The 13,778-nt window shown below is 54.8% G+C and overlaps 2 protein-coding genes across 4 annotated transcripts in view; one reads left to right on the plus strand and one right to left on the minus strand.

Annotated features, from left to right (window-relative positions):
- Grap (GRB2-related adaptor protein) overlaps positions 1 to 8,057 on the plus strand; it is a 53,102-nt gene extending 45,045 nt beyond the window's left edge. For 2 of the 3 annotated variants that reach the window (XM_039086467.2, NM_001025749.1), the window contains 2 exons: positions 5,063 to 5,231; positions 7,054 to 8,057. In XM_039086467.2, the coding sequence (XP_038942395.1) occupies positions 5,063 to 5,231; positions 7,054 to 7,239 (355 nt within the window). In that variant the 3' untranslated portion in view covers positions 7,240 to 8,057. Of the gene's footprint in view, positions 1 to 4,993; positions 5,232 to 7,053 lie in introns of all 3 variants that reach the window. The other variant, XM_063269509.1, reaches the window with a different exon arrangement.
- A 2-nt stretch (positions 8,058 to 8,059) lies between these two features.
- The window catches only part of Slc5a10 (solute carrier family 5 member 10), a 46,934-nt gene continuing 41,215 nt past the window's right edge, over positions 8,060 to 13,778 (minus strand). The window contains exons 10-15 of the mRNA NM_001107007.2: positions 13,589 to 13,696; positions 11,432 to 11,582; positions 9,111 to 9,279; positions 8,809 to 9,024; positions 8,502 to 8,559; positions 8,060 to 8,390 (exon numbers count right to left, since the gene is read on the minus strand). Coding sequence (NP_001100477.1) covers positions 8,284 to 8,390; positions 8,502 to 8,559; positions 8,809 to 9,024; positions 9,111 to 9,279; positions 11,432 to 11,582; positions 13,589 to 13,696 — 809 coding nt within the window. The 3' untranslated portion in view covers positions 8,060 to 8,283. The remainder of the gene's footprint in view (positions 8,391 to 8,501; positions 8,560 to 8,808; positions 9,025 to 9,110; positions 9,280 to 11,431; positions 11,583 to 13,588; positions 13,697 to 13,778) is intronic.

Consider the following 13,778-nt stretch of genomic DNA (forward strand, 5'->3'; position numbering starts at 1 on the left):
ACCTAAAGCAGAATGCTGTATTTACTCCATAGGGAGGAACTCAGACCGTATAAGACAGTGCCTGGCCAAAAAAAAAAAAAAAAAAAAAAAAAAGTGCCAAAGCATTTTGGGTGCTGGTGTTGGTGGCTTAGGGCAGCAGGGTCAGCCCCTGGCTGCCAACCCTGGCAGGTTATTGACTTCTAAGTTGGGCCAGGCTGGCTTGTAGCTGGGGAAACAACACTAGAGGGGACAAAAATGGCTGTGCTGTGGGGACAGAAAACAAGGAAACACATTATTGGGGGAGGGGTTATCAGAGAAGGGTCTCTGAGCTGGGAGGGAATCTTCTGCCTGGTGCCCAGGGGAGACTTCTAGGCAGAGGGAGCTGTGGGGCAAAGCCCCAAGGTGGGATGTTCTGGATGTTTTGTGCAAGGACCCCAAAGCCACATGGCGGGAGCAGCAGGGACAAGGTGTGGAGCCCGCCTGGCTCACACTCAGAGGGAGGAGGGCCACACGGACTGGTAGCAGCCTGGGTTTTCTCTCAGAGCAGTAGGGAACCATGAGGGGCTTTGAGGGGGGAAGGGAATGAAGAAGTTCCATCCATAGCAGCACCCCCCCCTCCCGATGGCTGTGAGAAGGAGGGACTTTCGGAGGGAGAGAGTGAGGTCAGGGCCTAATGACATGGTTCAGGACTCTGTGCCTGACTGTGCCTGGAGGAGTGGAATGGAACATGCTACTGTGCTAAAGGGAGAGAGGAAGGTGTGCCCTATCGATGACTCCAAGAATGCTTGCTCCCAGGCCAGGCTTGACCTCTGGCTTGACTTCTGGCCAGTGGCTTTCCATAACAGACATACCTCGGCTAAGAGCAGTGTGTGAAGACCCTGCCGTTCCTCTCTTCTGCTTCGATTGCCCGTGGAGCTGCAAGGCTGACCCCAGGGTGGGCTACTGCTCTAAGGCCACACATCACATGTTCTGTCTCCTGCAGTTGCTCAGCGGCCACTGTAACCATGCAGCAGCCGCTGGCTACTCCAGGAGGGCCCCCCCAACACCTTCTCCAGCTTTCTTGCCGGAAAGCATGGGAGAAGCCAGGAAGCATGGTGAGATAGACATAGACCCAGAAGCTCCACCATGAGCAGGTGCAGAAGGAAGTCCACAGAGGACATACTCCAGGAGGAGAAGGGGCAGCAGGGCCAGGCCTTAAGCATGCGTGAGAGCTCTGCCGAGGTCTGAAGGTGCCAGACACAGGAAACAGTATGTGTGAAGATCCAATCAGGTTGTACAGTGAGGTCTGTTTAGATGTTAACAGAAGGGGAAGTGGCAGTGTTCTGGGAGAGTTTTACAGTAGGCCAGCTCAGCCAACGCACGGTGAGCAAAGAAACCCTGGCACGCACCCACCAGTCTCTTCTCAAGAAGTCATGGGGCACCCACCCACGTTAGACCTGGCTGGCCAGAGCTTCCACAGCTCGGCCCTGAGATTGCACTTAGGGCCACCAGGTGGCCATCTCCACCCTTGCTTCCTCCAAGGCTGGGCCAGGAATCTTGACACTGACTCCTAGAACAGGAGTGAGTCCCAGCTCGGATATTCCCTAGCCCTGAAATCCGGGCAGGTTATCCTGGGAACCTCAGCTTAAGGTTCATAAGGTAGGCATTGGTGTGAACAGAGCTTTTTACACTGTATAGCTGTGGCCCAAGGTGGACTTGAAGAGGAGCTCCCTATTCAGAGACCACTTGCAGCCCCATTGCTCTTGCCCAGGGCTCTCTGAAAGACAAACTGGTTGGAGATACTGGGAGCCCTGGTCTCTCGCTGGTTTTGCTTGGGACTGATGTATGACTTCATTCAGGCTCTGGTCCTCTCTTGGTGGTCATACCTTACCTGTGATCCCGAGGTCAACCTGACAACATAGAGTATAGGAATCCTCCACCCTCCCTGGCATGGGCCTCCCACGAGTTCATGCCAAGGCACATGAAGTTGTCACAGGTGGTTTTATGGGCCTTGGGTGCTGAACCATGCCAATAGTCACATCCAGTTCATCCAGCAGGTTTCAGAGAGTTGACCCCTTGAGCCCATTGGCTGGCACCTGTCTGCCTAACTTTCCCTTCATAATCCCATCTAGGCCTCTAAGACTCTTCTGTCATGGCTGATGGGAGATTGATTCCAATTAAAGTGTCCTGCTTCCTTTCTGGCCCTGGGTGGCTTGGGGTTAGTACACACTTGTCTATACCATCAGACACAGAGCACCCATTGTGAACTGGGTCCTATTTCTGGGGCCATCACAAAATAGGATAAAGGTCCTTGTTCACTGAGTGCTGCTCCAGTGATGAAGAGCACAGGATTGGACCTAGTGGGGGCTGGGGAAAATGATCAAGGCTGTGGCTGCCCCAGCCCAGTGTTCAGGTAAGGAAGCTGACACGTGAAAGGGTGAGAAACTTGCTACTGAGCTTTGTGTCTTGGCGGACCATTTTCTGAAACGCAGAGACCTTCCCAGGTCCTCCCTGTCCTCCCTGTGTGTGCTGCTTGCCTTTGTTCCCCGATGGGCAGAGCAGTGAGTGCCCAGACCTGGCCCAGTGTGAGCCTTGGCTGGGAAAATGGGAGCATGGGTTCCTGCCCACCTAACCTTGGCTCCCCTCTTAGCTGCTGCTGCTAGAACTAGGCAGGAAAAACTTGCTGAGCGAGACTGGCCTGACTAAGACCTTGAGTTTTCTGATGCAGGGACCAGGCACAGCACAGTCGAAGTGGGGGTTGGGGTCAGGGTCACAAAGTGCTGCCCAGCAAGGGGCAGACAGTCACCTCCACAGAGGGGGAATAGGTAAAGACAGTGTACTAGGATATACTGCAGACACCAGGAGTCCAGTGCTGCCGCTTCTCCAGAACTCAGCTCTGGGATTGGGGGGGGGGGGAGGATAGGGGGGTCCTGATGAGCAGTGTGGGATGGTGACATAGAGGGACTGACACCCCCCCACACACACACACACAGACAGCCCTCCTTAGCTGGGAAACAGGGGCAGCTCTGGGCAGAAAGAACAAGACAAGTCACATATAGCTTTGACTGTGACACTGCCCAGCCCTGAAGATGTCCCAGCTGACAGGTTGTAAAGTTCTAGAACTCCTGGCCCCACGCCCTGTCCCCCTGTTCTCCCATGGGATCCAAGAGCATTCCTCTGCAAAATTCTCCAAGCCTCAGGCTCTGGGCTGTTTATGGAGGAACAGGTATTTAGGAGTCCAGAACCTGCCCTGCCCCACCCTATCTTGCCGTTCTGGGTCTCTGCACTCTTAGCCACAATCACCCTGCTGCTCATAATGACCCCTCCCTGTGCAGCTACAGCTGAGGCCAGAGAGGGGGACCTACTGTCCCTTGCCAACCCTCAGCCTCTGTAGCTTAGTCACTGCAAGCACTGTTCTGTCAGCTCATAGCAGTTTTGCTTGAGTCTCAGGGTTGGTGGAGCCTCTGGCCGAAGCCTCCTTTGGGGGAAACTGGCCCTTCCAAAGGAGCACAGCTAGGCTGTAGCTGCTGGTAGGACTGGCTCAAGGCCAGCCCCCATGGAAAAGCCCTCAGCAAAGTCTGTGGTGAGCGGCCCTCAGGGTGGCTCTTTGATCCAGGTTGTGAAGGCATAGAGAGCTGTTTGGACCCTCAGGGGAGCTCCGTCCCTCCATTCTGGTGCCTGTATGCAAGCCTTTATGAATTTTGTGAGCAATAAGTCTCATCAGTGAGGATGCAGGGATCCAAGTTGAACCCTGACCCTGACGAGGATTGTGATACTGGCTCTCCAGAACGGGGCAGTTTATCAGGGACTTGAGCATGAGTAGGAATGCAAGAATTCTTTCCTACTGGAAGGCCAAGGCCAAGAGAGAGATGCTTGTTTATGTAGTCCAGGCTGGCCTCAAACTGGACTTACAAACCCTGCTGGGGTTACAGGTGTGAGCTGATGCCCTCTCCAGACTTTAGACTGGGCTGGGCAGGGAGTGTCCTCGGATTCCAAGTGCTGCCTTCATCCTAAATCCCCACTGTTAACTCCATGAAGCAGCCCGGCCCTGGGGCTGGTGAGAGACCGAGGGCCTTGGGGTGGGGCTACAGAATTCAGGAGGGGGTTGGTCTCTCCGGAGGACACAGCCCTGGGAGCAGGCCGCATTTGGAGTATCTGGGACATATTGTCCCAATGGGAGTGACAATTGCCATTGTCACCTCCAGTAATCAATCAGAGAGCTTCTGTGAGCATTTTTTGATGAGAGGCAGCCCCACCCATCCTTCCTGTGGATTTCTGAACAGGTTGCGGCTGCACTCAGGTCTCAGTTTCCCTACTGTGCACTGGGCCAGGAGGCAGGACCAGCCACCCTGTGACAGGAAAGGGGTCCCAGAGCTCATAGCTGCCATTCTGTTCACTCGTGCTAGCAGGCTGTCCTGGTGTGCAACAGGTCGTTAACTAGGCCCAGACAGGTCCATAACAGGGTGGTTTAGAGGGACTGGGACTTGGTAGAGTTTGGTGGCATTGGCTGGAAAGGCTGAGCAAAGAAAGGGGCTATTGGTGTCAGAGAGGCCAGCAAAGACAAGAAGCCAGCCCTTGAATCTAAGGATTTATCATGGGTTTATCATGAAGGCAATGGCAGCCGTAGAGGTCTCTTGAGGACATGGAATATTCAGAAGATCTGAGTGTCTCTCATAGGTACAGTCTGGTGGGAGTCAGGATGGTCTTGGGACTCAATCCCAAGAGTACTGTGAGGACTGAGGGGGGAAGGGGAAGGGAGGCGGGGAAGAGGGAGGACGTCAACACTCTGAGGGGATGCTGAAGAGGTGAGAGAGGACTCAGAGGTGCCCAGTGATGCCAATAAGCCAGCCAACATTTTTTCAGCTTTCTTATCTGAATGAACTGTTACCTCTACACGGAAGCAGAGATTCAGAGAAGTTAAATGACTTGCTTGAAGCCACACAGCTAGGAAGGGGCCTTGTCTAGCACCCGTACCCTGAGTCCCACATCCCGATGCCAGGATGGCTCCTGCTATCTTTGCCTCCTCTGACTCCAGATCTTCCCAGAACGGGGCCTGCTCCAAAGGTGGGGGCAGGTCTGAGGTGTTGGGTCCCCCTCCCCGCAGCTATGGCGACCAGGTGCAGCACTTCAAAGTGCTTCGAGAGGCCTCGGGGAAGTACTTCCTGTGGGAGGAGAAGTTCAACTCCCTCAACGAGCTGGTTGACTTCTACCGAACCACCACCATCGCTAAGAGGCGGCAGATCTTCCTGTGTGATGAGCAGCCGCTGATCAAGGTAAAGACAGGACTAGACGTCCTGGGTCTGCGGGGCACCTCCTTCCATTTCCCCAGGAGCCCAGGTCGCCAAAGTGACATGAGTGTGGTCCCTACAGGAGTCAAGGACAGGGCAGGCCAAGGGGGAAGGACAGGGTAGAAGGTGGGGACGGTGCAGAGGCTCCACTTGGCCAACACAGAGTGAAGTCATCTGGGGTGTGCAGTAGGTGCTCAGTGATGCTTGTTACTGAATGCATGTATGGACACCTGCTGAGTCCCGCACACTGAGCCGCTCTATGCACCCTGACTTGGGTTTTGGCTTCAGGATTTTTGTTTTGAGGCACGGTCTTTCTCTGTATCTCTAGCTGGCCTGGGATGCACCATGTAGAACAGATGGGCCTTGAGATCTCATAGTGACCCTCCTACTTGAGCCTCCCAACTGCTGGGATGAACCTGGTACTCTGAAGTAGGAGCACCTCGCTCCTCCCGTTATACAGATGAGGAAACTAAGACTGAGAGCGAGCCAGCTCATGGGAACTCCTGGTCTCTGTTCCCCGAGGAGGAGCTGAACTTGTACAGGATCTGGGCAGTGTGACCCACAGGGACAAGGCTGGGTTGGGCCTGGCATGTAGGGAGATCCATCCACCCCTGCCCTTTCATCAAGGAGCCAGCAGCCTGCCCTTTCATCAAGGAGCCAGCAGCCTGCCCTTTCATCAAGGAGCCAGCAGCAGCTCTCACTCTCATTAGCATGATGACACCGGCTGGCCAGGTTATTAACCCAGCGCTGTGTTTTGCTTAGAGGCTCGGGCAAATCAAGATCTGGACATATTTGAACTCTAGCGCTGTGGAGAGGGAGGGGAGTGCGACTCCAGCCAAGGCTTGAGGAGGGCTGTCCAACTTCGTACAACCAGGCCTTGTGTTTTTCTCCTCTTTCCTGATAGCCTGCTATGTGGCTTGGGTGTGTGTGTGTGTGTGTGTGTGTGTGTGTGTGTGTGTGTGTGTGTGTGTGTGTGTGTGAGTCATTTCAACCCTTAGCTGGGTCTTAGTTTCCTTCGGTTCAGTAGGACGGCTTTGCTTTACCAGGAGAGATACACTGTGATTTCAGAGACCCCAAGCCCCTAATAGTGCCTACATGGCTCCAATGCCCAGCCTGGTGAGCTAAGGTCAGCTGGAAGCTCTTGGTTTCTGAGACTCAGTGTCCCAAACCTCGACTCCTCCTGCTTACCACCTAGGCCAGCCTGGTAGAAGGGAAAGGCTGACCCATACCGCCCTGTACTAGCTCTGCCAGAGCCCTGGGGTCACCTATTGGCAGGGGCCAGGGTGAGCTTCTTCCTTCCTGGGCAGAGCCCAGTGATGCTATCAGGTTTTGAAGTTCTGCAGGCTCAGCAGAGGCAGAGAGGCTGTGCAGGGCACAGCAGGTGCCTGGCAAGGACAGTAGGGGAGACACTGGGGCCGAAGAGGTAGAGATGAGCCGATGCCACGTCCAAGACCCAGACCCGAGAGCAGAGAGCAGGAGCAGGGTTCCCACTCTCAAAAGCCTGAGGGGGCTGTGGCAGAAACTTCTCCTTAGCAATTTCTAAGCCATGAAGCACCTCCATGTCTGGCATCAGTTACCACGTGCATGTGGGCCCAAAGGTAGGAAGCAGGACCCAGAGAGAATCAGGAGCCTAACCAAGTCCCACCTGAGGCCTAGGACTTAAGTTCCACACAGCTACCTGAGCAGCAGAGGGTCCATGGCCTCCACTCCTCCCTGTAGGAGCTCACTCCTCCTGTGGGGCTTCTAGGGACAGACAGCTTGCTGCTTCCAAAGGCCACTGACTAGTCTGCCCCCTATTTCTCCACAGCCGCCCCGGGCTTGCTTTGCCCAGGCTCAGTTTGACTTCTCGGCACAGGACCCATCTCAGCTCAGCCTCCGCCGAGGTGACATTGTCGAAATTGTGGAGTGTGAGGACCCACACTGGTGGCGGGGCCGGGCAGGCGGGCGCCTGGGCTTCTTCCCACGGAGCTATGTGCAACCGGTACACTTGTGACCCCACAAGACCAGAGGAGCGATGCTCTGGGCTCAGATTCTTCACACTAACCAGGACCGATGTTGGTCACCACCAGGCTGGGAGCAGAGGCTTCTGGCCTGACTGCTTCCCATTGGTCTCTGGGTTTGTGCTATCACCTGCCATTGACAAGGCCCATCCTCTCCAGACTTGAGGACCAACTGCTAATGGCTTGGGCCCAGCTCAGAAAGTGCTTCCCTTGAGCAGCCATCTGCTGCCCATCTTCCAAAGGCCTTTCAGGTTGTGCAAGTTACTGGGAACTGGCTTAGCCCTGAGCAATGTCAACTTCCATAAGAGTACAAAGTTCCTCCCACTCCAACAGCTTGGGGCCTCCTGGCCTTGCCCACCAGCATTGGAATGAGGTTATATAGAGGTGAATCCTGTTGGAAGAGGCCTGATAGGCATGGAAGCAATGCAGTGGGTCCCTTCCTGTTGGCTACAGGCAGAGCCCAGCTTGGAGGCCTTGGCTATGCAGGTTCAGGAGGAACAGCCAGACAGCTGGCATCAAGTGAATGTACAGTGCAAGGGGGTGGTGCCTGGCCATGGAGGAATCCTGAGCTGCTGCTACCCAGAGTCAGAGCACCTTCAGATTGGGAATACTGAGTCAGACTTGGCAAGGCCTGGTGGGCTTTGGGGAAGACAGACAGACAGACAGACAGACAGAGAAAGAAAGAGAGACAGAGAGAGAACTTCTGTGGTGAGTCCAGGGCTGTTCTAAGACCCTCCAAGCTATGAGCCTGGCATACCCTAAGCTCCCAACCTGTACCTGCCATATTCAAAATAAAACATTTACCAGTGGATGTCACTCTTTCTCCCTCATATTTGACTTTTTTCGTGCTGTTTTTGAAATGATTCTCCACCATATTTTCAGAGCTCCATGTCTGCTGGATTAGTCAGACACTTGGTATTGGCCCACTGTATATCTGTGGGCACATTCTGCTTCCTGGGGCCTCCATGTCCAACCAAGGAAGGAAGGTGGTCCTGAGGACTTGAAGCTCCCTCCTTTCCATTGGTGTGATGGCGGCATCAGGCAAAATAAGCATAGAAGAAAATGTTGACACACATGAGGAAGATGGCATTGACATTACACACGCGGGTCCAGAAAGCACGTTTCTGGGGTGTTTGGCCATCACCTAGAGGAGGTTAAGGTAGGCCAGTGAGGGATGAAGACTATACTTCAGTGTCCATACTTCAAGCCCCAGCCTGGGGTGGGGTGAGGAATAATGCCAGGGTTACCCACTTACCTGTTTTAGTTCTTAAGGACCAGTTCGGATCCAGAGTCCACCAGGTGAGGTTTTCAATCTGCAGTGAAAGAGGCACAAGAGATGTGTAAGGACAGAGCAGCCCTAGAGAAGATGCTGGCCAGTTAAAGAAGGAAACTTAGTTCAAACAAAGACAAAGGTCTGGGCCAGGAAGGGTTAGGAGTCAACCGTGGGACTATCTGGAGTCAGAAAGGGGCAGAGAGCCGGATGTAAGCAGTCAGGAATCCAACAGAGACAGGTCAGGAACTAGGCCTGTGGTAACTGGGATCAGGAGACAGAACTGCCTCACCTGTCTTTGCTGAGGGGGCGGGCTCAGTAGGCTCCCGGCGGCCATTACAGCACAGGTGAGGAAGAAGAGGGCGATAGCAAAGTGCAAATAATGTATGCTTCCGAGGGGGAATGGCCGGGTATCTATTTGGCCGCAGTGGGGCTCCGGGTACAGGAATTCCAGGACCAGCCTCAGGGCGCCCACCAGCAGCCCGGCCATCAGGCCCCAGAAGGCCCCCTGGGAAAAGGAGAGACAGAGGAAGATCTCAAAGGACTTGCAGGGTACCCTTAAGGGAATCCTATGAATTTGTCTGTGCCACCCACCTGCTCATTGGCCCTCCTCCAGAAGATGCCCAGGAGGAAGATGGCGGTGACAGGGGGCGCCAGCGAGCTGGTCACTGACTGCATGTAGATGAAAAGCTGACCGCTGTTGGAGCCCTGCAGGACCGGGATCCAGGCTACGCTCACACCGACGAGCACCACGATGACCAGCCTGCAGGCAGCAGAGCCAGCCCTGCCTCAGCTCTGCACCCCACCCCCAGTCCCCGCCGCTGCCCTGCTCCCCAAGACCTGCCTCTGGATCCCTCTGAGAACTAGTAGCTCTTGCTCCTTTTCCTGTCATGGTTCCCTGCTAGTCACTCAGCTCTGCTCCTGTCTTCTCCACTCTATGTGCCACATCTACAGGCATGCGCATACTTGGGTCCCGCACAGTTTTCCTGAGCTCATCAGGCATTTGGGGACAGTGAATGACACAGTGGCCCTCCCATCTGAGCCAGCCTGGAGGGACTTAGAACACTCATGGATCTTTTGACTTCTTGGCGGAAACAGCACCATCCCAGCCCTTGGCTCTCTGCCCTCAGTCCTTCCTTGGCGGGTGACCCCAATCACTAGTGGTCTGCGGGCACTTCGCTCCTCCAAAGGCCTTGCTGGAGGGTTGTGGTACTTTGGAGTTGGCTTTGCAAGCAGCTACTCACCCCCTCCCATTCACCCCACGCCTGAGAGAACCCAGGGGCAGTGTGGGTCTGGGAGCCTTGGCGGGGGTGAGTCCTCGAAGGTTGAACCACCCTACTAGTGCTGGAATCATTCCCACCTGGCTGAATTCTCTCCCCCCTCACCCAGAAGTATGGTGGGTGAAGCCTGCACCATGCAGGACTGAGAATTGTGTGCAGGTGGGTGGGTCTGCATCTAGCCAGGCGGGGTGGGGGGGGGGTTGGGGGGAGAGAGGGTGGCAGAAGGAGGAGGTGCCGCTTTGATTGAGGCTAATTAACCCTTAGACTGGCGCACGGCTGGGCGTGGCCTCTTCAAAGCCAGGGGCCTCCACCACACTCCCTCCACCCTCCAGCCCGAGGGCCTAGCAGCTCCTGGGCCTTGTGTTCTCACTACGGACTCAAGGCTGCTGCCTCTTCCTAAAACAGCCTCCAGGGGCACGTTCTTCAATCCCTCCTAGGTTAGCGCAGTATGTGTTGGGGCGGAGGGGGACCTGAGTCCTCCATATTGCCCAGCTAGACACAAAACTAAGGGAAGAGACAGAATGGGGCAGCAGGGAAGTAAGTAAAGAAGAGGGCATCGCTGTCCGTCCACAACACCCCAACTCAGCTACCTGCGACAGCTCTCCGAGGGCTTACAGTAAGAACAACTATGAAGAGCCAGCCTCGGGGAGACCGGGGAGACAGGAGGTGTGAGGGCCACTGGCCAGGCTGCTAGGGCCACTACGGTCCCAAACCAGAGAATGGGGTGCCCACTGTGGGACAGGGAGATGTCCAGATTGAGTGCCCAGGAGATGGGAATCTGAAGGGGTTTCTTTCGAGGAAAGAGCTGTCTCTGAGGGACTAGCCTCTGGTCACACAGCAGCTGCAGAGAGGCCCGAGTAAACAGGTGGCCAGAAGTCATGTGACCAGATCTGGTAGATAAGAACCTGAGCTGCTACAAAAGCCAGAGGCCTTCTGCCTGCAGATGAGCTCATGACACCCGGGCTCCCAGGCTCTCAGGCGTGCCCCAACAGGGCTCTTCTCACAGAAGCTGACTGCCTTGCATCACAGGGCAACTACTGGGAGAGCCCCTGCCCCAGGCCTGGCAGCCAGGCTCCAAGAGGAAGGCTTCATTAGTGGGAAAGGAGCAGGCACACTGGGTGACCACTGCCCTGGCCTGTCCCACCACACACCGGGCCAAGCACAGGGGTAGGGCCGCAGCGTCCTGAAGGGAGGCTCCTTTGGACATATCATGGTCCTTCATTTGAGGGAGGTATCTGGCGGTGATCTGGAGCACAGTGAGGAGTGCTCTTTCTAAAGAGGATAGGACTCTTAGCAGAGGCCATAGAAGTTAAAACTGAGTGGCAGGAGGAAAGAGCAGGTCGGCAGAGGCCTGAGGCAGGGGCACCCTTGTGGCCTGGGTGTGACCAGTTTGAGGATTAGCTCTGGGATTCATTTAGGGTAGCTTGAGCAAACCAGAAGGCTCAGGAAGATCTCTGGTGTAGTTGGGGAAGCTGACTCCTATAACTGGGGGTCAGCTCAGGATAACAAATGTACCCCAGATACTTTGGCCTCTTTCTTTCCCTGCATAGCAAATTCCTATGAATCCTTCAAAACCCAAATCTGGTGAGGACCCCAGAGGCAGTAGTGTGGAAGTCCCTGCCTGCCTTCCCATACCGTCCCACCAGCAGCAGTTCCCGCTCTCCTGCACCGGGCCGAAACTGCCTCCAGATGTCCATGGTGAAGAGTGTGCTGCTGCTGTTAAAGATGGAGGTCAGGGACGACAGGAGTGCAGCCATCATTACGGCTATCATCAGGCCTCGAAGACCTGAGGACAGAACAGAGCCCCCACTGTGAACCCCGCACTGCTGGGAGGGGGCAAGCAGAGGATAGTGGGAGTGAGCAGGACTCAAGGTGCAGCCATGGCAGGGGTGGGAGGCTTCTGAAAGGGCAGTGGAGCCTGAAGCCCGGAAGTAATTGCTCAGTGCTTGGGCTGTTCTCAGTTCTGGTGTCTACCTTTTGCAGATCCTGAACTGACAAACCGCTTTTCTTGTCCCAACTTCACTGGAGGGAGGATCTGACCTGCCTGAGAGTGGGGAGCCTAAGAGTTTCAGTGACAGGGGCAGAATGGTGGGCCAGGGGAAGTAAGCATGGGACCCTGTGTTGGAAGGCCACACCTGGACGGACAGTGACCTACTCTCTGGAACTCCCTGCTACACCACTTCCTGTACACAGCAAGTTCCAGCAGGCATGGTGGATTACTTCTTGTCTCTGGGAAAGAGCCTTGGTGGAGGGGCATAAGAAATCCACCCTACTATTTCCTGGGAGTGAGAGGTCCCTGGCTAGGCAAGGCACCATTTTGTGATTTATGGGCTCCACCAGGCTCAGAACACTCAGTGCTGAGGTGCTCAGTCTGGTCGCCTCCTATGTGTTCCCTCCTTTTCAGCAGACAGAAGCCTTGCCTCTACCTTCCACTCCTAGAAAGGGGTGGTGGAGGTGCAGCCTGACCTCAGTTCTGCAGTATGACTTCCAGGTATCCTATGACCTACTGTGTTCACTACTCAGGCAGGCTAGGATGGGACCCAAAGGAAAGTGAGCTAAGTATGTTTTCCCCAGCATTTACCTGCCCTGTCCTCCTTGGTATTTAGGAAGTGGATGGACTTGGTGTTTATTGTACCCATTTCTCAGACAGGGAGCTCAAGGCCTAGAAAGGACTAGAGACCCAACAAGTTTATGTCAGTGCTAGGCTGAGTCCTTGGCTCAGTATGGGAGGGGAAGTGGGAAGCCTGAGGTGGGAGTCCACAGTATGGTCAGGCCCTGTGCCAGGCAATGTCCCTGTGTCATTAGACTTAATCCTGGCAGCAACCTTTTAGGTGGGTAGACTCATTATCCCATGTGAGGACATCAGGCGCCAAGCAGAGAAGTGACATGCTCTACATAACTCCTCTGGCACATAGCAGAGCCAAGGTCTATTCCTAGGTGTGTGTATCCACCACATCTGGGGTTGGCCCTATGGGAAGGAAGAAGGGAGGAAGGAAGGACCTCAGCATCCAGATAGGGCTCATAGATCTGGGCTTACGGTGAAACTGCCCCCAACCCTAGGCTATTGCTCTGCTTGCACACCTCCTAGGCTGGGGAGCTCACTGCCCAATGCTTGATTAGCATGGCTACCACAAAGAACTATGGGAAAAGCCAAAGCCTGCTCATGGCTCTTCTTACTGGAACAGGAATCTTTGGGGGCGCTCATTCTTGTAAATATGGGTGCTCAGGGTCCTGGACTCCTGATCTCAAAGGAGTAAGCAGGGCAGTTCCATTTGCATGTCATCCTGGGCCCAAGTTTAAGGTCATGAGAAGGCAATAGGCATTTTTTCTGCAGAAGGGACACATATGCTCTCTGTCACCTCACCTAGCCAGCCTTCCTATTTTAAGACTGATTTCTTTTATGTGTAGACATACTTTCTTGCCTAGGTTTATGTCTATCATATGCATGTGCAGGGGCTCTCAGAAGCCAGTAGAGAAGGTCTGACCCACTGGAACTGGAGTTAACGGGTAAGTCTCCATATAGGTGCTGGAGACCAAACCCAGATCCTCTGCAAGAGGATCTTCTCAACCAACAAACCATCTCTCCAGCCCCAAGTTCCCCACCTTTAGAAGATGGGCCCAGCCAAGGGGTCTGAAGAAGGAGGAAGAGTGGAAGTGGGAAGCTTGGGCTTTTAGGCGCTTCTGTCTGGTGGATTGGATGGCACAGGGACTCGTGCAGGATACGGAGTGAACCCCACAACTCCAACCCCCACTCACTGGGACCTTTCCTCTGTACACGATGTAGACACTCACCTATCGGCATCAGCTCCATGACCAGCTTTGGGTAGGCAATGTTGGAGCAGCCGATCTCAGCCCCACAGGCTCGTAGACACTCGGATGGTACAACACAGCCCACATCATCTGTGAGAAATAATCCCTGTATCACACACACCACACACACACACACACACACACCACACCAGCCTGAGCTGGCTTGGTGGCC

This window comes from Rattus norvegicus, chromosome 10 (genome assembly GCF_036323735.1).
Source record: "Rattus norvegicus strain BN/NHsdMcwi chromosome 10, GRCr8, whole genome shotgun sequence".
In the NCBI taxonomy this organism is placed as follows: domain Eukaryota; kingdom Metazoa; phylum Chordata; class Mammalia; order Rodentia; family Muridae; genus Rattus; species Rattus norvegicus.